Source organism: Geotrypetes seraphini, chromosome 2, assembly GCF_902459505.1.
Source record: "Geotrypetes seraphini chromosome 2, aGeoSer1.1, whole genome shotgun sequence".
In the NCBI taxonomy this organism is placed as follows: domain Eukaryota; kingdom Metazoa; phylum Chordata; class Amphibia; order Gymnophiona; family Dermophiidae; genus Geotrypetes; species Geotrypetes seraphini.
In genome coordinates, this window is record NC_047085.1 from 499,059,178 (window position 1) to 499,081,462 (window position 22,285).

General features: G+C 44.6%; 1 protein-coding gene across 1 annotated transcript in view; it reads left to right on the forward strand.

Annotated features, from left to right (window-relative positions):
* Positions 1 to 22,285, forward strand: part of LOC117354948 (SCO-spondin-like) — a 441,431-nt gene that overhangs the window by 79,287 nt on the left and 339,859 nt on the right. Inside the window, 4 exon segments of the mRNA XM_033932909.1 lie at positions 1,358 to 1,530; positions 4,399 to 4,620; positions 7,446 to 7,611; positions 10,917 to 11,166. Of these exon segments, the coding sequence (XP_033788800.1) occupies positions 1,358 to 1,530; positions 4,399 to 4,620; positions 7,446 to 7,611; positions 10,917 to 11,166 (811 nt within the window).

The following is a 22,285-nucleotide window of genomic DNA, read 5'->3' on the forward strand; positions in this document are numbered from 1 at the left end:
TGTGTTTCTAGAGACCTGTGATATTCTTGTTATGCTTTGATTGTATATGCTCATGTTGTAATCCACTAAGAGGGGCATAATTGAAAGGGACGTCTAAGTCCGTTTGCGTCTAAGTCGCAAGTCGTCCAAAGTAAAAATAAGCTTAGGACACATTTTCGAAAAATACGTTCAAAATTTTTTTTGTTTCGAAAATCGTCTAATTATACTTCCTGCCGATCTGATTGTCCAGCCGCTAAATCATCCATCTTTATACGTCCAACTTTTCATCCAAGTCAAAAACGCCTAGAACAAGCCCTGTTGGACATGGGAGGGGTCTGCAAAGTGATGGACTGAACACCCAGACATGGCACCTAAATAGTGAGGCACCTTACAGGGCACTGCTATGAACTTCACAAAAAGGGTGCCATGTCTTCTCCTCACTACAGCTCCCTTATAGGTCATGGTGAGCCCCCAAACCACCTCCAGAATCCCCTAGACCCACTTATCTACCATCCCATGCAGGAGCCACTGATATGCCAGTAAAAAAGGGTTTTGGGGGTGTATAAGGGAGTGCACATGTTTAAGTATCAATGCAGTGATTACAGGGACTTATGGGCATGGGTCCTCCTCTCCATGGGTCCTTAATCCACCCCCAAGATGGCTTAAGATGCCTCTGTGCTGGACGACTAAGCTTTCCTATGCCAGGCGGCCAGGTGATGATGGTCTAGAGGCTGAATTTTAAAGGTGGGATTAATATTTTTATGGGGGTGGGGTCGGTGATCACTGGGGTAGTGTGTGGGGGTCTGTTTTATGTGTTTGCAGTGCTTATCTGGTGACTTTAGGTGGGTTTTTGTGACGGTCTAAGTCACAACGTCCAAGTTCCGTCGATCGTGGGCTGTATAACTTTATACATGCTGTATGACTAAGTCTAAGCCAGCCTATGTCCCGCCCAACTCCCGCCCTCGAAACTCCTCCCGAAACGCCCCGTTTATCTTTGGTCGTTCAGCGGCACTATGTAGGCCTAGGTCGTTTAGAAATACGTCCAAAACCCGTTTTTATTATTGGCACTTGGACGTATTTGGGAAATGTTCGTCCAAGTGCCGACTTAGGCCGGTTTTTGGACGTTTTTCTCTTTTGATTATGAGCCCTCAAGGTTTTAAGCGGAATATAAGTTTTTAAAATAAATAAATTCATTCCTCTGTGCCCTGCTCCCTGACCCTGTTCTTCAGTTTCTCCCTCTTTCTCATCTTTCCTCTTTGTCTGCTTTGTTTCTTCCTCCCTTTTCCTGCTCAGCCTTTCTCAATCTCTTTCTTTAATTTTCCTTTCCTTCTATTATTATGTCTCTCATCTCCTCAGTTCCTGTTTATGCTCTCTGCAGGTGAAATCACTGCTAACGGACGTGAGGTGACCCTGCCCTTCCTCAGTGCGGACCTCTCTGTGAGATGGGCCTCCTCCTCCTCCCTCCTGCTCCAGACCTTTGGTGCTCACGTGCTGTGGGGACTGGAGTTCCCGGCTGTCTACATTACCCTACAGCCAGTATTTGCCAAGAAGGTGAGGGCAATGAAGCTACCTCAATCTGCAGTGTTCTAGTGACGCATGCTCTTAAAATGTATTTATTTTCTCACTTGCCTATTTATTACGTATACAGAAACATAAAACCATATAAAAATAAGATGACACAACTATAACTAAGATGACAATGCAATATCCAGCCAAAGCAGGTACGACTATTTAATTAACAAACAATGAAGAAAGGGAAACTGAAGTACACCCCACACGACAATAAAAGAAAAGAACCAAGGCCCGGATTCTTGAACCAGCACCGATATCGGTGGCCACATTATAAGAGGCTGCCGACTACATGTCAACATGCATCAGCGCCGATTATGAAATTACACCGATGTGAAAGATAGGCGTCGGAAATGTAGGCCCGGGTTTTCTGGGCCTACATTTCCGGCGCCTATCTTCACATGAATCACACTTACTTAGGCGCTTCAGGCTGCCCAACGCCACTTCCGGCGTTGGTCACGTCTATTGTGGCATTCGGCAGCCTAAAGCACCTATGTAGGCGTGATTCCTGGACTAAGTGCCGGGTTTTGAAAAGCCGTCTGGGTCCGTGGACATGTCCTCAAAAGGAGGACATGTCCAGGGAAATCCGAATAGAGGCCCGTTGGCACCCATTATGGGGTATTTTTCAATGGCCTGTGTTGTGTGCTTAGTATGCAAGCTAATTTTTCCCAAACTCATTGAACTATTTCTTCAAAAGGAAACAACCAGCCTCGTTTCCCTTCGAAAATGAGCAGGTATGGGGGGTCCAGGAGTTAAAAAGTGGCCGTGTACTTCACACTGGCCATTTGCATCCCGCTCCAAACAAAACGGGCCACAGCAAATAAGAACATAAGAATTGCCGCTGCTGGGTCAGACCAGTGGTCCATTGTGCCCAGCGGTCCGCTCACGCGGCGGCCTCCAGGTCAAAGACCAGTGCTCTAAATGAGTCCAGCCTCACCTGCGTACGTTCCAGTTTAGCAGGAACTTGTCCAACTTTGTCTTGAGTCCCTGGAGGGTGTTTTCCCCTATGACAGACTCCGGAAGAGTGTTCCAGTTTTCCACCACTCTCTGGGTGAAGTAGAACTTCCTCACGTTCGTACGGAATCTATCACCTTTCAACTTTAGAGAGTGCCCTCTCGTTCTCCCTACCTTGGAGAGGGTAAACAATCTGTTCTTACCGGTATCATACATTAAAAAAAAACAATACACATACAACAGACAATAATCCAACAGGTTAGCAACTAGCATTCAACTAAACAATGGGACACTCAGTTTCCATACTTCATCTTACAAAATAAGTATCTTTTTAATAATCTTTTAAGATGACTCAAATTTTCCTGCTGGCAAATATACGGTGGGATCTCATTCCATTCTCGGGGACCTATACAGGACAAAATACTCGCCTTAGTTACTTTCAGTCTTAATTGTTGGACCGTTGGAATGAAACGATCAGCACGATCTACAGAGCGCAACTTTGTAGGATGCCAAGTGGGGATAAAACAGCACGCAGTTTTGCAAATTCCATGTATGTGGACTATTTTTCCTCTTCTGGCTTAAACAAGCCTCTTCTTTATGTGTCCAGAAGGTCACACACCAGGGCAGTCATACATGTATGTATTAAGGCTGAGCTGCCTTAATGACCGATTTCAATTTCTCCCCGTTTATTTTTCTTTTCTTCTTCTTCCATTTGTGTTTGTTGTTATTTATTATATTTATATTTCATATGTACAGTTGTATTTAAGGCCTTCACTACAATGTGACTAATTTGACAGGTTATTGAAAAGATTTTATTTATATTTCATTTATTCCCTATAAGTTGTAAGTTATTGACTCTGTAGCGTGCGTATCTCTGTTCCTGAAAAAACTGGTGTATGTATCCTTGTAACCCGTTCTGGGCTCCTGGGGAGGACGGGCTAAAAAAAACGAATGAATAAATAAATATTGTAGTGAATAGTGTGATGATGTTGGGGGGGAGGGGTGTAGGAATGCCACAAAGGAAACACACACACGCAGTCTTAGAATTGGGATGGAGGCGTTGCCAGGGGCTAGCTCCGAGTCCCTTTTAATTATACTTCTAAGCTAATGACATCATAGTAACTCCCTCGATTACACATGCTTTTACATTGGTGGATACAAAGAAAGGTACATGCTTTTACCTCGTGATCACCCTCCCTTTACCTTGTGCTTTTACCTTGTGATCACCCTCCAACTCAGACTTAGACAAGGACCTGATTAACACATGGACAGTGCAATGCCTGTCAGCTGATGTCCTTTCCAAATAAGGACAGCTCAAATAAGATAAGCATGTGACAGTCCAAAGGTTATAATGCATGCTCCTTAATCTCTCTTGATTAGCCTTACCTCAGGGCCTGTTCAGGCAAAGTCTGATTGTTGCCCATATAAGGAATAGGGGATAAGGGTAAACTTGTGTCAGGTTAATATGTGACAAGGGTCTTGTGACAAGATGCTAGCATTTTCCTTTACTTAGAATGGCTGCATAGCAAGAAGGGAGAGGGAATAGGAATAATTCATAATTCTTTCACAGGGGTTCAGATCCTCACACAAGGCCTAGATCCGTACACAGGGCCTAGATCAACTGCCTGTGTGCTGACCTTGCCTGTGTTCTGATGCCCTGGATCAGAACTTATTAGACCTCCATCCCTACAGAGGGGAATCATTTTCACCACTGTAAAATTGGCTGCTGTGCCATGATTTATTTTTTTTTTTTAATTAACTTTTGGACCAATAGTATGAGACTGGATTTGATGGGCCTTTGGTTTTCAGTCAACCTAACCAGCAACATAACTAGGACCTCTCATATAAGAGATTATTTGCAGTACCCATATATAGGTTTTTATGGTGTCTTCATAGGTGCTTGGACTGTGTGGAACATACAACTGGAATCAGAATGATGACTTTACCACGCCCGAAGGGGATATTGAGACTAGCGTTGCTGCCTTTGTCAATAAATTCAAGGCGAGCAGCAGCTGCCCAGATGTAAACGCAATAGCATTTGATCCATGCGGGACATACACACAACGAAGGGAATTTGCAGAGCGTTTATGCTCCGTCATCCATGGCACAGTGTTCCAGGTAAGGTGAGCATAGGGTTACCATATTTAAAAAAAAAAAAAAAGAAAACCCCGGACACATGACCCCACCCTGTTCTGCCCCAGCCCTGCCAGGTTCTGCCTCTAACCCCACCCTGTTCTGCCCTCCAGGCATGCCCCCAGAAAGCCTCCTCTCTTTGCGATGAGCTCCGGCCGCGTCTGGAGGGTTGGAGCATGCGCGGATGCGTTTGACTTCATCCGCGCATGCTCAGAGGCCCTCCAAGTGCAGCCGGAACTTGTAGGGGGCTTTCCAAAACCCGAAGAAACACCGGGTTCAAACCCACGTTGCTCCTTGTGACCCTGGGCAAGTCACTTAATCCCCCCATTGCCCCAAGTACATTAGATAGATTGTGAGCGCACCGGTACAGACAGGGGAAAATGCTTAAGTACCTGAATAAATTCATGTAAACCGTTCTGACTCCCTTGGGAGAATGATATAGAAAATTGAATGAATGAATAAATAAATAAATAAATAAATATGCTGGAGAGCAGTGGCGTAGCGAGGGTAAGTGGCACACCTCCCTCGCCCTCTTCTCCGCCCCCTCCCCTGCTCCTTCCCGGCACCCCCTGCCACCCATGGCCGCGCTGCCAGAACAGCCCAGTTCCGCCTCTGTCACACCCTGTTCTGCCCCCCAGCCCCACCCCCAGATGGCATCCGCGCATGCAAGGAGGTGACGCAATGACATCGCCGCGTTGCGTCCGTACATGTTCCTTCCTGACGCGATTTTGTTGGGAAGCTTTTCAAAACCCAGACCAAGTGCTGGGTTTTGAAAAGCTGTCCGGACCCCTAGACATGTCCTCAAAAAGAGGACATGTCTGGGGAAATCCGGACGTTTGGTAACCCTATCCGGGGTGGACCCCCCCTCACTACACCACTGCCAGAGAGTACAGTACTCCCCGAATATTCACGGGGGGGGTGTCCATTCTAGGAACCCCTGCGAATCTTGAAAAACCGCGAATACGGTTTTTCATGGGGGAGACTGTAGAGGGCAGCGGGAGAGGCAGGAGAGAGCAGCCGGAGCGCCAGCGAGTGCAAACAATCACTCGCTGTATGCTCCTACCGCCTCTTCCTGCACTAAGTCGGGCCTTAGCAATCAGGAGCTGCTTGTCAAAACAGCTCCTGATTAGATAAGGCCCAAAGTAGTGCAGGAAGAGGCGGTCGGAGCATACAGCGAGTGATTTCCTGCACTCGCTGGCACTCCGGCCGCTCTCTCCTGCCTCTCCCGCTGCCCTCCCCTGGTCAGTGGTTCACGGTTGGAAAATACCGCAAATGACCGGGACCGCAAACCGCTGACCGTGAATGACCGGAGGAACACTGTATTCCTAGATCCTATCCTGATTCCACATAGTTTACCGTGTCCCTCTTTTCTGACGGAGCAGCGCGTCAGGTTAGCTTTCCTGGTCATCCGTTTTGGCCCTCAGTTGCTTTTCACACAGGTCACATTGCTCCAGAGTGCCAAGGAAACTCTCCGCAAGCCCCAGATATCAGAATTCTAAAATGGAAAATGCCTATGTTGCAGAATCCAAGGGGATCATTCACTTAGGGGAGGGGTCTGGGCTTTGATTATTTTGGGTTAAAACATAAATTGTAGGTTCCTTTATAAAACCAGTTTAAATCTTAAACAAGCAAATTTTACTTATTTGCTAGTTTCCATGATCTAAAAGCCTTCCCCCCTCCCCTCCCTGTAGTTTTTAAATGTAAACTTTCTGCTAGAGATAGAAACTTCGCTGTCACAGCCTACAGTATTACTAGCCTCAGGCAGACATAATAGGGCCTAGCTCTTTCTTCTTTCCTGCCCACCCTTCCCAACTTCCGTCCACTCCAGCACACTTCTTAACTTATAGTCTTAAAATTTATAGTCTATTATTCTAATTAGGATAACATGAGGAGTGTTTATTACTGACTTATTACATTTCATTACTTGCTACGAATTAAACACTCTTCATACTAGTCCAATATTCCTAGTCCTTTAACAAAGTTTAATGAGACAGCTCAGTCATACTAAGATGCAGACTGTAGTCCAGCGGCGAAAGGGTTGCTATCCAGTCTTTTGCACTGAGTGTCATATGTATGATGTATGTGCTTGATGCAAAGAACTACTAGCTCTCAGAGAATAAGTCCGTTATTTTGAAGATAGGGTAGCAGATTTGGAGGAGATGAGGGAGTCAGACAGGTACATAGAAGAGACCTAGAGGGACATGGTAGAGAAGTCCCACCTCCAATCTGGCAGCCCCTGTGCTGCCTTGGAGAAGGGAGGTCTCCTAAAAGGAGGGCAGCATGCCTGTGAGGTAGGACGTAATCCTGTAGCCAGGACCTGCCCATCGGGAGATGCGCACACTGAGGAAGTGTCTTCAGAGGAAAGGGTTAGGACAGCTGTTGTAGTTGGTGATTTGATCTTTAGGCATGTAGTTAGCTGGGTGGGTGTGAGAATCGCCTGGTCACTTGCCTGCCTGCTGCTAGGGAGGATCCAACCATCTTGGTACATGTAGCGACCAGACAATATAAAACAAACATACAGATCATGATATGAAATTTAAAAAAAATAACCCTCCCTAAATACTACACAACAAGTCCCTAAAACTGTTCATTGACAAGTCTCCCCGAATACCCAACGGTCTCCATCAAGTCACTCGTATTTGATAGAATAACACTTAGCACTCAGCAGTTCATCTGGGTTTTGGTGCTTAACTTATAGCGCCGTCTATAGAATTGACCCTATTGTGTGTACAAGTGGCTATGGTTTTCATGAAGATTGATTCTTTGAGCCCTTCTGAGGTTCTTCTGCCCTGCTGCTTTCTGATCCTTAGCCCTGTCATGACCAAGTAGAGAGGGAACCATACTACCAGGTCTGCCTCCATGATGTCTGTGGCTGTGCTCCTGACAAGGACTGTCTCTGTAGCGCCGTGGCTGCCTACGCAAGGCAGTGTGCCCAGGAGGGAGCTGCTATACATTGGAGGAACCAAACCTTCTGTGGTAAGTTATGCTCGAAAGCCTTTCTTTCACCGCTATCTCTCCTCAGTAAGACTAGCCTGGGAGAACTTGTGAAATCTCAGAGGTTAAACTGGGGTCAGGTCTAATATCTGGGTAAGAGGGGCTGCAGAAGACAATGGCAGACCCTGCAGTGAAGGTCACAGGCACCTTGGTGGTACCACAATCCCCTAGAAGATGGACAGGAATATCATATATTCTTTTCTGAGGCTGACTTCTGCTTGTGATACCTTTCCTTGGAGCAACATAAAAATCATTTGAAGATGAAGATGGTGCGCTTGGAGCTTTCAAGACCACAGAGAGGTCCATATGGCTTTTTCCCCTTATAAGTGTGCCTGGCCCTTTAAAAAAAAAAACTGCTCCCCTTTGAAAGGGTAACTAGGCACAGAATTTTAGTGTAGGCAAAGTTACCTGGAGAGAAGGAGGTGAGAGCGGGCTAACATATTTAGTCAGACAGGTACTTTGATCTGGATAACTTTCCAGGGCACTGGCATATTGAATATGGACCTCATAGATCTGTTCTATAGATTTCTTATATCTACTGTGTCTGGTATTTGGTGGGGTTCTAAACCCCTCCTCGGTTACTATGTTCTTTAGAATGTTGTCGAACAGCTATTTTATTGGATTAGACAAAGCAATTTTTCTTACTGGGGCAGGGAAATAACTCCAGTTTCCCCTCTGGCTCGTTTAATCCCCTCCTAAGTGGTTGGCTTTGAACCCCTTGAAATAAAAGCTCTTTGTACCTTCACCTCCTTGAACCCAAACCATGGAAAATAATTTCAGTCCAATACACGTAGTAGTGGTTCCAATCTTTCAAATGTATTCCAGCAAACAAAAATTAGAGCATGGATGTATTTTACAACTTCAAAAGCACAGGTTCCAAAGTAACAGATTCAACATGCAGAATACATTACAGCAGCAAATAATAATTCTCCTTCCATTTAGAATGCATTTTTATCAATACAGTTCATTATTGTAAGACATTGTTTAATTTGTCTTGAGGGCTGAGCCAAAGACTGAGATCTCTGGCCAAGCAGGCTGTTTCCATATTCCCCCTAATAGATTTTGTGCTTAGCTGACCATTAGAACTCAGTAGAGTACCGTATTTGATTTTTTTTTTCCCTGTAGTAGGAAGGAGAAATTAGGTTCTTACCTGCTAATTTACTTTCTTTTAGCTTCTCCAGACCAGTAGAGGTTAATCTTTACGAATGGGTATATATCCAATCATGACCAGCAGGTGGAGACTGAAAACAAAACTTTGGGACAGTATATACTATCCTCCCTTCTCTATTTCCCTCAGTCTGCCGAATAGCCAAGCAGAACCAAGAACTGGAAAACAGAAAGAAAACAATACTCCAAACAGGAGTAACAAATAACATACCCAAATGCTGCTGGAAAATGCAGAGGAGAAATACCCGAAGGAAAAATGTCCCCACAGCTCGCCAGCTAAGCCAGCCGAGCCACAGCCGCTGTTCTTTAATTCTCCCCGGCCCTAGAAAAATACTAGAACCCGCAGCAAAAAATAAAAACTGCCCGCAAAACAGCCCCAAGCACAACATCAATAGACAGGGTGGGGACCTCTACCGGTCTGGAGAAGCTAAAAGAAAGTAAATTAGCAGGTAAGAACCTAATTTCTCCTTCTTTAGCACTCTCCAGACCAGTAGAGGTTAATCTTTACGAATGGGACGTAGTAGGAACTGGTTTTACAGTCAATCACACATATCTGGGAATACTCTGCTTAGGGCAGTAAACTCGCTGATTTGCAATCCTATGGACACATAAATGTCTAAGGAAAAGTGATTCTACAGAAATCACTGGCTGTAACCCAGGGGTGTCCAACCTTTTGGCTTCCCTGGGCCGCATTGGCCCAAAAAAATGTTTCTGGGGCTGCACAAACGCTGCAGCAAGACAGAGGGAACCGGCAAGATGGTAAACACCAGGGGGCAGCAGAGGAAAACACTGCATCGCCCTTAACCGGGGCTGCACAAAAAACTTCACGGGGCCGCAGGTTGGACACCCCTGCTGTAACCAAAGACTTATATCAATAATTGTACCCAATGAGCAATGCCAAGGTGGAATATATGTTATTTATTATATAGCAATAATTAATAATAGTAAAATGGTAAACACATAGTTAATAGTACACAGATTGCACAAAATATATATAGCAGTGCATCATACTACAATAGATAACTGAAACTGTTACATTAATAAAAAGAATTCCTGAGAAAAGGTTGATTGATTATTAATTAACTTATTTACTTGCATCCAAATATATCCGGTTAGTAAACCATGCTCTTGTATAGTAGCCCTGGCTTCGGCAAAGATAACAAAATCTAAATCCCCCAACTATAGGAGCAAATGCGGAGTTCGGCAGCCCTCTAACCGATGGCTTCCTTCCTTTAGCTCATGTTATGCACACAGCAGGCCAAAGCCTGGCTAGTATAGAGACAGTGGGATACAGAGAGGCTCAATAGTTAGATGATGGTATGGAGAGACAGTCTCTTTTCAGAGATCTCAGATCTGCGTCCACTCTCTCCAAATCTTGTCTTGGCCCAATCAGATCACACATTCCTCCCGTCCAGGAGACCAGAAAAAAACAGACCTGGAGAACGCTCCCGTTTGTGTTGATTCAGACACCATTTGTAAACCGTGCTGACGCTAAATCGAAGTGCAGTCAAAAACTTTAATAAATATTCCTTATGGGTCCCTGCGCCAAACAAAGAGGGTCCATATGTTTTATCGTATTCTTGTGTCGTTCTAAATCTATCTTCTTCACAACTTCGCACTAGGCGATGAAGTGCATATGCTCCTTGATATGTCAGTGTCCTCGGGGTGGCAATCAGAATGTAGATGCAGGAATGGGGTTACCAGATTTTCCATTTGGAAAGTACGGACCCCCTAGACCTGCCCCCAGGCCCGCCCAGTTCCACCCATCCCTGCCCCTCCCTCTCGTTTTTTCCCTTATTGTTCTCTTTTTAAAATATTGTAGTTCCTCCCCTTTTCCCATTTGTTTCTGTTTGTCATTGTGTGAACTTATGATGTAGATTTTATTAGTTAAATGCTTACCCCTATTTTATATGACGAAAGTTGTATTTTTATTGTGCACCGCTCAGAAGTTTGATTGAGCGGTATAAGAAATTTTAAATAAACTTGAAACTTCTGTCTCTTTTCTTCCTTCTTCCTCTTCTCTTTTTTCCCTTATGTCTATTTTGCTTCTTGCCTCATCTCTGTCTCCCTCCCTTCACTCTCTTTTGTTTGATCCTCACCCTTCGCTCTCTCTCCCACAGCCATCCAGTGCACGGGGGGCCAGGTTTATTCCGAATGCTCCACTCCCTGCAGGAAGACCTGTGCCGACCTGCGCATGGCTGAAGTTGGAGCTTGTCAGGAGCTAGAAAGCTGTGTGGCCGGCTGTAATTGTCCGGAACGACTAGTGCTAGATGACAGTGGTCAGTGTGTCCAGGCTGCCATGTGCCCTTGCCAGCATGGTGAAGAGAAGCACCCACCTGGCAGCAAGATCCAGAAGAACTGCAATACCTGGTGGGTATCTGTGTCGTAAATGTTATGTCCGTGCAATGAATAATTTTCCTGGCCGTGAAAGTCCAAACATAATCAATAGGTGTGTGGAGGGTAATTTTACAGCAGGGCACCTAGGTTAATTGGGCAGGAAGGTGCCTATTTTAGCACCATATAAAGACACAGACGCCTAGGTATCTTTATAAAATACCAGCATCAGCGCCTCTCCCCCCATATCTCTCTAAATGTTCGCTGGCTTGAGTAGCATCTTTTACTTGCTGCTTGCACCAGTGTTGGCTCCCTTCAGACGTTACTTCCTGGTTGCGGGACCAGGCTGTGACATCAGAAGGGAGCCGACGCTGACATGAGCAATGGGTGAAAGTTGCTGCTAGCACGGGAAAACATTTCAAGAGGAATGTGGGGGGTGGGGAGGCACCCAAGCAGTGGTGAAGAGTAGAGAGTTGCGCGGGGACAGAAATCCCTCCCATCCCCGCCAGGATCCTTTCCATCCCCATCCATCCCCGTCAGGATCCTCTCCGTCCCCACCCATCCCCACAAGGAATTACCTCCATCCCCGCTCGTCCCCATAAAAAGCAGCAATTACTTCTGACAGGATCATCAATTCCACAGTTTCTTTTGTGTTTGCGCTGCTGTTTTCCTTGTGGAATCTCTTTGGTGGAACCCTTTTTTTTGTTTTCTGTTCAGGTAATTAACTTATAAACCCCCTCTTTTACTAAGGCTGACGTGTCCATTATATTATATGGACGAACCCTGCTTCCAAAGCCTTCCATCCCGTGGGAGTCCCGTGGGCCAGAGGGGGGTCCCCCATGGGAGTCCCGTGGGTTAGGGGGGATTCCCGCAGGACCTCCGCGGGATTCCTGCAATCCCTGTTCCCGTGCAGACCTCTATTGAAGAGTTGGGGAGGGAGCGCCCAAGCTGCGGGGGTGGGGGTGATTAAGTGGGGCACATAGCGCAGTGATGCCTTGCGCCAACCTCCCTTGCTACATTCAGCTCGAGCCTGTATAAGTGTCATATGTGAGTCCTGGCTAGGGTTTGCAGATTTTACAAATACAATTCAAACTCCACTTACTGACCTACAAATGATCTCATTCAGCAGCCCCTCACTATCTCTCTTCACTTATCTCCCCTTATGATCCCCCTCCCTCGTCAGCTCCGTAAGTCCCTCCTATCTGTGCCCTCCTCTTCAACTGCCAACTCCAGACTCCGTCCCTTTTGCCTTGCTGCGCCGTATGCTTAGAGCAAGCTGCCCGAATCCCTACGGCAGGCTCCGTCTATTGCAGTGTTCAAGGCCCAATTAAAAGCCCACCTCTTTGAGAGTGCTTTCGACTCTTAACTCCTCTCACCGGTTCTTCTGCTTCCCAACCCTATATGTCATGTCTGTCTGTCCAAGTTAGATTATAAGCTCTTCCAAGCTGGGACCATCTATAAATGCCAAAATGTACAGCGCCGCGTATGCCTTTCAGTGCTATATAACTGATAAGTAGTAGTAGTAAAATCTGGACCCTTGGCCCAACCTACCTAGTTCTACCCAGCCCCATCCCATTCCGTCTAAGTCACGCCCCATTCCGCCACAGTCTCCAAACCTCTTCTTGTGCTCGGAGCCGCGTCAGGAGAGCATCTGCGCATGTGCAGATGTGAAGCGATGACATCACATACATGCACGCACCAGAGCCTTCCAAAGGGACTCCTCAGTGCCTCTAGTGGCCACAGTCCAAAATTGCACCAGCGTGTGACCCAGTAAGGAGTCACCCTGCAGGGACTGGAATAATATCAGTAACACAAACACAAAACCACTGCACAATGTTGAAAAGTCAAAATGGCCAAGCAAAAGCAATTTCAAAAGAATAAACTTCAATGAAAAATCCTGTATGGCTCTCAGGATTTCTTCACACACTCCATTTAATTCCAATTGTGGTTTCACCTTCCAAACAGCTTTTCTTCCATAAAGTTCTTTCCCCAAGCCTGTACACTGCAGGTCACAGGTAAGTCCAGGGTTACTGTTTTAATAGTCCCACACTCAAACAGCTTCAAATGAGAAAGCCTCCAGCAATTATTCAGTACTGCTGGGCTTAGGAGAAGTGTATTAAGTTTGCCTTAATAACAGCAGAAAAACAGCTTACAAAAATCACTCCCAGTTGTTGGCAAGCTTTTTCCACTATAAGCACTCTCAGCTTTCTATAAAAAGAGCTGGGAAACAAAACAGAAAAGCAAAACTCCACAGTTCTGGCAGTTCATGTAAAAACTCATAAAGCAGGGGGGGGGGCACTCCTTTCCAGCCAAAACAGCAAGAAAAAAACTCACAGTTCTCCAGTGTCTTTCAAAATGGCAGCTAAACCCACTTCTATAAGTTCAGGGTCTGCACACAAATCTTCAGGCACCAACTCTCCTTGAAGCTTCACAACACACACTGGCCTGTGCTGCAAATAGTGGTGTGGACCCAGCTTCTTCCATACCTGGGTCTAAGGCATTACCCTAGCTTGCCAGGAATACTCTACTTGGAAAGAGACCCAACTTCCCTCTCACCTCCCTTGGCAATTGCAAACTACTGGCTTTACAGGGGAGGAGCCACGCCCTGCTCTAACTGAGCCTGCTCTCACCTGGGCTTCTCTCTGGCACACCCGGTGGACACTAGGGAAAGCACAGGGGCCAGTGCAGGCCCGGAAACTGGCTGGTCACAGCATGCACAGATGTCCCTCCCGACATAGTCCCGGGCTGGAAGCTTTTCAAAACCCAGACAAAGTGTCGAGTTTTGAAAAGCCTTCCAGATGCCTGGACAGTCCTCTAAAAAGAGAACATGTCTGGGTAAATCTGGACATTTGATAACCCTAGTCCTGGCTGAATATTGGACAGGACCCTCATAAACTCTGGTTGCCAGCACATGCCAAATTAGCCTAGGATATCCAGTGCCAACATTGAATATCTAGGGCTAATTCTGACCACTGCAGGCTGGATATTAACCAGGTTGTGATCAGACCAATCGCCAGCATTTTTCCTCCCTGCTGATTGGTGGAGGGTGTAGCAGGAAATGCTTTGATTGGATGCATTACTAAGCCATTTTCCTTCCTGTTTTGTGATTGGTGGATGAAGCGGTAGGATTGATTTTTTTTTTTTCTTCCCGCTTTCCATTTTGTAGATGAGGTGGTAGGAGATGTTTGATGAAATCACCCTATGGCCTGTTTTAAATTATAGTACAGGATAGGTTAATTTCATTGAATGTCTTTACCACGTGACTGCTATTGAAGCTTGACCTAGGGGATCGTGGGGATACCATGGACCATTTCTATTGAAATCTAAAAGGAGGAATCTACATCCACCAGGGTTACTTCATTGGAAGTGATTAAAAAGAGAGAAAGAGAGTCTAACCAGCTCCAGACTTACTCTGTACACAAAATATAAGTGAAACTGTAGAATGGATGAGGGTGGGGACTCAGGTAGTGGGTGGATGTGAATGCACTCAAAACTCACATATACGCTGTTTTATCCATGTACACATATATACTGTCCCCGTCTTTATCTTCAAGGACCACTGGTACCCTGTTTCCTTGAAAATAAGACCTATCCCGAAAATAAGCCCTAACATGATTTTTTTTAAAGATGCTCCAAATATAAGCCCTACCCCAAAAATAAGTCCTAGTTAAGATCGACTCCTGAAGCCCCTCCCCCCGGCTCTTTCCCTGACACTAGTGCTGCCCGATTCACTGATGAAATCGGACCACAATTCTGCAACCCCCCCACCCTGGTGAGACCTGACATACCTCCACTCTGAGGCTTCCTAAAGCAGCAGTAGCGACAGTGCTTTGAAAGGGGCTGCTTAGTGGCCATCCCCACCGGGGCCTTCCAGAGGGATGGCCCCAGCGTGGAAGGCCTCAAAGCAGCCCGTTCAGAGTGCCACCACTGCTACTGTTTTGGGAGGCCTCGGAGAGGAGGTTTGTCAGTCTCACGGTGGGAGGGTGGGCAGGGTTCTGCTGCATAGGGGGATGGGAGGGAGGGATAGAAAGATGCTGCACAAGGGGATGGGTGAGAGGGGAGGAAATATACTGCACATGGGGGGGGAGGAGAAAGGAAAAAGGAAGAATTAGGATGGAGGAGAGGAAGGAAGAGATGATTGTTGTACATGGAAAAAAATAAGACATCTCCCCAAAATAAGCCGTAATTTGTTTTTTTGACCCAAAATTAATATAAGACACTAAGAACATAAGAATAGCCTTACTGGGTCAGACCAATGGTCCATCAAGTCCAGTAGCCCATTCTCACGGTGGCTAATCCAGGTCACTAGTACCTGGCTAAAACCCAAGGAGTAGCAATATTCCATGCTACTGATCCAGGGCAATCAGTGGCTTCCCCCGTGTCTTTCTCAATAACAGACTATGGACTTTTCCTCCAGGAATTTACCCAAACCTTTCTTAAAACCAGCTACGCTATCCACTCTTACCACATGCTTGTGATATCACCACGTCACATCCAAGCATGCCAGGTTTTGAAAAGCCGTCCGAACACCTGGACAGTCCTCTAAAAAAGAGAATATGTCCGGGTAAATCGAGACGCCTGGTAACCCTACAACTGCGGTCCTATTTTGCGTTTCATGCTATATCAAGGGCACTGGCATTGTCCTCTTCAAATTACGACGACACTCAGCTTGTAATACAAAATCATCCCTTGCACGACTCACCGGTACTGTGCCTGACAGAAGGGTCTCTTCTTTAGAATTTGTTGCTGTTTGATATAATGATGCTAGAAAAGGTTCAAAGAAGAGCGACCAAGATGGTAAAGGGGATGGAACTCCTCTTGTATGAGGAAAGACTAAAACGGTTAAGGCTCTTCAGCTTGGAAAAGAGACGGCTGAGGGGAGATAAGATTGAAGTCTACAAAATCCTGAGTGGAGTAGAATGGGTACAAGTGGATCGATTTTTCACTCCGTCAAAAATGACAAAGACGAGGGGACACACGATGAAGTTACAGAGAAATACTCTTAAAACCAATAGGAGGAAATTTTTTTTCACTCAGAGAATAGTTAAGCTCTGAAACGCGTTGCCAGAGGATGTGGTAAGAGTGGATAGCGTAACTGGTTTTAAGAAAGGTTTGGACAAGTTTCTGGAGGAAAAGTCCATAGACTGTTATTGAGAAAGACATGGGGGAAGCTACTGCTTGCCCTGGATCAGTAGCATGGAATATTGCTACACCTTAGGTTTTGGCCAGGTTCTAGTGACCTGGATTGGCCACCATGAGAACGGGCTACTGGGCTTCATGGACCATTGGTCTGACCCAGTAAGGCTATTTTTATGTTCTTATTGAATATTATTTTGCACCTTTGAAATGTTTTTGAGATCGTCCCAATCACAACTGTGAAGATAAGTACCTTGCTGCACAGAGACATTGGAAAGCCTGAAAAGATTGTTTGTATTGAAATATTGAAAGTTTTGTGGAGTTTTCTTCTGAGACCAATGACTATGCGTGGCCTTAATGCTACCGATCCAGGACAAGCACTGGCTTCCCCCATGTCTTTCTCAATAACAGACTATGGATTTTTCCTCCAGAAAATTGTCCAAACCTTTCTTAAAACCAGCTATGTTAACTGCTCTTACCACAATCTCTGGCAAAACGTTCCAGATCTTAACTATTCTCTGAGGAAAAATATATTTCCCTGTAACTTCATCAAGTGGCCCCTAGTCTATAATTTTTGGTTTTGCAGACTTCAATCATATCTCCCCTCAGCTGTCTCTTTTCCAAGCTGAAGAGCCCTAACTTCTTTGGTCTTTCATCATACGAGAGGAGTTCCATCCTCTTTATCATTTTTTTGAAACTTTTCTAGTTCCACTATATCTTTCTTGAGATAAGGCGACCAGAATTGAACGCAATATTCCAGGTAAGGTCGCACCATGGAGTGATTCAGATGCATTATAGCATTCTTAGTTTAATAATTCCTAGCATCTTGTTTGCATTTTTGGCTGTTGCCACACATTGGACAGGTTTCATGGTATTGTCCACGACACCCAGATCTTTTTATCGGGTGCTAACCCCCAAGGTGAACCCTAGCATCTGGTAATCATGATTTGGGTTATTCTTCCCAATGTGCATCACTTTGCATTTGTCCACATTAAATTTCATCTGCCATTTGGACACCCAGTCTTCCAATTTCCTAAGGTCCACCTGCAATGTTTCACAATCTGCATGTGTTTTAACAACTTTGAACAGAATTGTATTAGTGACTTACTGACCATTCTTCTGTTTGGCTTTTTGTGTACTGAAATATTGGTAGGAGCAAGGAGAGGGAAATAAGCAATGGAATCAGGGGGGAAAGGAGTGAAAGAGGTGCTGTTTTAGGTAGAGGGCAAGGAGAGAGAAAAAGAAGCACTGAACACCCCGGGGCAAGAGGGAGCGTGGTGCTACGTGGGGGGCATGGAGAAGGAAAGCACTGGACTTGGGGAGGGACAAAAAGGGAGAGTTACTGCATTGGAGTGTCAAGGAGAGGGAAATAGGTACTGGAATCAGAGACAAGGAGGAAAAAAGGGTCAGAGGTGCTGCACTGGGGGGGGGGGGGGGCAAGGAGGGTGAGAGATACTGGATTCAGGGAGGGGTTGGGGGAGGAAAGAGAGAGATCCAGGGAGAATGAGGTTGAAATGGGAAATCTGGATGCGCAGAGGGAGGAAGTGTGATACTGGATGTGAGGAGTGAATAGAAGGAAAAGAAAACAGACACACTGGGCTTGGATGCAAGAGAAGGAATGAGAGACTAGGGGCTCCTTTTATAAAGGTGCGCTAGCAGTTTTAGTGTGAGCTATAATGCCGCGTGCGCTAGACGCTAATGCCTCCATAGAGCTGGCATTAGTATTTTCCGTGTAGCGCAAAACGCTAGCGTACCTTCGTAAAAGGAGCCCTAGCTTGCAAATGGAACAAATACAAATAAGTGATTTATTCACGATTTCAGGAATTATTTGCAGTCCATTTTATTGAAAAATATCTTACCTAACAGCACACTTAATGACAATATTTATTGTTAAGTCAAGTGTGTTCTCTCTAATGTGTTTTACACAATGCAATACAAACAACATTATTACATCATTATTCTGCTTTTAAAAACAAATAGCAGCCCTACTCCCAGTAGGACTTTCAAAAATTTTTTCTGCAAAATCCGGTTCGCGGGAAGGGATCGACAACCCAATCGTACAGACCCTTGCCTAAAAAAAAACAGAAAGTATAAAAAGTTTCCCTTAAACTACGCATGGCACATAGAGCAGATCCTAAAAGTATTACAGTGAGTAACATATGCTTGGTGGAAAATTGTTAATCATTTAACTCAGAATACAACAGAAAATATTCTAACACTTTCTAATTAAATGGAAATCTGAAGAGATTAGAAACAATCACCAGAAGCATTCAGCAAAAACGCAGAACCATTTTGCACGGCATTGTGGGTATGCAAATATAAACATTGGGTAATCCCGAGCTGAGAAAGCAACTACAGAGATTATAGCATTATTCTATCTTTACTGCTCCTCGCGTGGAGGCAGATCAGCTAAAATTTGCTCCTGTAACTCTCATGGCTCGTATATCCATCTTTGAATTTTCGTGTACAAAAAACTTGAGAAAGACGAGCATTATTAAACATGCTCAGTAAGATGTTGTTGCTTTACAACAGCCCGTTTTTAAAGGCAGCACACATGTTCAGTAGGTGCATATAGCAAACAGGAAGGAGGGGTTTTCTTAGTGCTGCACAGGGACGGGGTCTTGAAGAGACCGGCGCACACTGGAAAGCAGTAGGACTAAAACTGGCTGCAAGATTCAATTTGTGGACCTTTACCTTTCTATGATTTAGCAAGATACACAGTTGTGACACCTGTTTTAATCTTCATACTTTATGGTTCTGCATATATGAATTTGTGTAATTTATACAAGATATTTCAGTGCTTAATTTGTAGAAAACGACAACAACCAGGAAGAGGAATTGAGTAGCTTAGGTACAACATGAAAAGAGGGGCTGAATTTTGGAGTAAAGTGATTGCCTTTGTTCTCCACCCCCTCCAGAATCACTGCTCCTCTTTCCATCCTCATCCTCCCCCAGGAACAGGATTGAGAAGGGGATGCCACGAGTGAAAAGAAGGAAAACAAACCTAGACTTAGAGACTAGGTTGTAGGCAGGGAAAACTAAAAAGAAATAAGTGATTTATGCATATTTTCTGGAATTATTTAGTTATATTTTCTTGAAAAATATTTTGCATAACACAAATCACTGTAACAAAATATTTTTTTAATAGTGCACTTACTTCAATGCGTTTAAAAACATTTTTCCTAGTTACAAACTGACTATACTTTCTCATCATTTATCTGTTTTTTTATAAACAAATACCAGCCCTACTTCTTGTAGGACTTTCAAAAATTCTTCTGCAAAAAACGGATCGCGGCTAGGGATCGACAACCCAAATGTCTAGAATGCTCCCTGGAAAAGAACAGAAAATATGAGCTCGTTGCCTTTACACTAGACATGGCACAAAGAGCAGCTCCTAAAGGTATTACAGTGAGTAACATTTGCTTGATGGGAAATGTTAATTATTTAACACAGGATACAACATAAAACATTTTAACACTTTCTGGTTAAATGAATATTCTGAAGAGATTAGAAATATTCACCAGAAGCTTTCAGCTACAATCCAAGTATCATTTGCACGGCATTATGGGTATGCAAAATAAACAGCTCTGCTATTACGTGACCTCATGGGTAATCCCGAGCTGAGAAAGCGACTGGAGAAATAATAGCATTATTCTATCTTTTACTGCTCCTCACTTGGAGGCGGATCGGCTAAAATTTGCTCTTGTAACTCTCGTGCCTGGCATATCCACATTGGATTTTTGTGCATAAAAACTTGAGAAAAACGCGTATCAAACATGCTCAGTGAGATGTTGCTTACAGCAGCCATTTTTAAAGGCACCACACATGATCAGTAGTTGCACATAGCAAACAGGAAGGAGGGGTTTTCTTAGTACTGTACAGGTTCCTGAAGAGATTGCAGACTGGCAATATATATTTAGATTGCAGGATTAAATTTGTGCACAGTTGTGGTATCGGTTTTAATCTGTATCTGTTATGGGTCTGAATGAATTTGTGTAATTTATACAAGACAGTGCTTAATTTGTAGAAAATAAAACAGGAAGTGGAGCTGAGTAGCTTGGAGGGAGGCAGACTAGATACTGGTGCAACATGAAAAGAGAGACTGGATTTTGGAGTAGACACAGAGAATGGCGTGGAGAGGGGGGATTTGTCCCCCTCACTGCCCTGTCACTGTGAGCTCAGTTCCCGTCTCTGCCCCTTCGCCGCAAAACATCTGATCCCATTTGCACAAGCTTCGAATAGTTATGATTTTATATTGAACATATTAAAATATAAAAAGAAACAATATTCTGTACAATTGTCATTTTATAAATCACAAATAATACAGAGCAAGAATCAACAAAACCCCTGTCTCCCATTCTCACAAATATCCCCTCCACTATCGAGAAAACTGAACAAGCCAAATGACTACAGAATTCTACACAGAAAAAAAAATCAAACTAACAGAATACCGCAGTCACACACCACAGGATTAGTGTTAGGGGAGTGCAACTAGGGCAATTGCCCCCTGGCCAGAGAGAGCCCTAAGCTAGTTGGAAGCTAAATAAGCACAACCTGGGCTTTGTAGTCCCCAGTTATGTCCAACATCAGCTCTAGCAGGATACATATTTCAAATCTGATATATTCTAATAGAAAAGAAAATTTTTCTACCTTTTTTGTCTGGTCATTGTATTCTTTACATCATATTGGTCTCAGGCTCTGGTTTCTGTTTCCTTCTGTCTACTCTTAACTCACTCGCCGGGGTCTCCTGATCATTTGACATGTTCACCATCCATCTTCCATCTCTATGTTTTTTCCCCGTGCTCAGCATCTCCCTTCTCTGTCTCCTATACTTCCCTTTCTAGTATTTTCCCTGTGCCCATCTCCCTACCTTCATCATCAACACTATTCTGTGTCCCTATCCCTTCCCTGTCCACTGTCAATTCACTGTGTCACTATGCGCCCCCCTCTCCCGAGTTCAACTTCTCTCTTGTGTTCCTGTAGAATCATGAAATGGTTAACTGTTGTTTAAAATATTGCTCTGGCCTACATAGCTGAAAACAGTGTACAATCTACTGACCTCATCTGCCTAAAATGTATGTCCCTGCCTTACCACATTGTAAGCTAAATAGATAAGAGTTTGAGCCATGATGTACCCTACCCTCCTGTACATGTAACATTTAGAACTGTAAGATTTAGATAAGCAGGGAAATGAGCTAGTTTCCTATAGGACTATAAGTTGTATCCCTGAACCTATCATAAGTGCTGGCTTAGGACCAATAATAATTGTAGAAAAGTTATAGAAGTAACAAAAAAGAAGTTGTAGTTTTTGCATGTATTAGTTTGCATATGTTTAGTGAAAAGGGCATAAAAGTCCGTGCATTTCCTGATTCTAACACTCTAGTAAGCAGGCTGTTCACTGCACTAGAGTCCGGCATGCTGTAATAAACCTCTTGTACTTTCTTCACGCCTCTGACTTTGTGTGTCCAAGTGACCTTTCATTCCTATTCTCCCTCATGTCCAGCCATCTTCCCTCTATGTCCATATACCCTCCTATGTCTCCTTTGTGTTGCTGTCCCTATGCTCCCATCCATGCTCACCATCTCCCCTCTTTTCATATATCTCCGTGTCCAGCTTCTCCCCTCTAACACCCTTACACCAATGTGTCTCTCGCTCTCTCTTTCCTCCGTCCCATCCACCCCTCACTGTGTTAAATATTTCACTCCCATCAACCCTTAGTTCAGCATCTCTCTTTCCCTATCCTTCTCTCTCCTCCTCCTTGCAGGTCCAGCATCTCTTTCCCTTCCCTCAGCACTTCTCCCATGGATCGAATACCTAGATTACCCTTCTCTCCAGTCCCCTCTCCCCCCCATGGTCCAGTACTCTCTTCTTTCCCTCAACACTTTCATAAGAACATAAGAATAGCCTTACTGGGTCAGACCAATAGTCCATCAAGCCCAGTAGCCAATCCAGGCCACTAGTACCTAGCCAAAACCCAAGGAGTAGCAATATTCCATGCTACTGATCCAGGGCAAGCAGT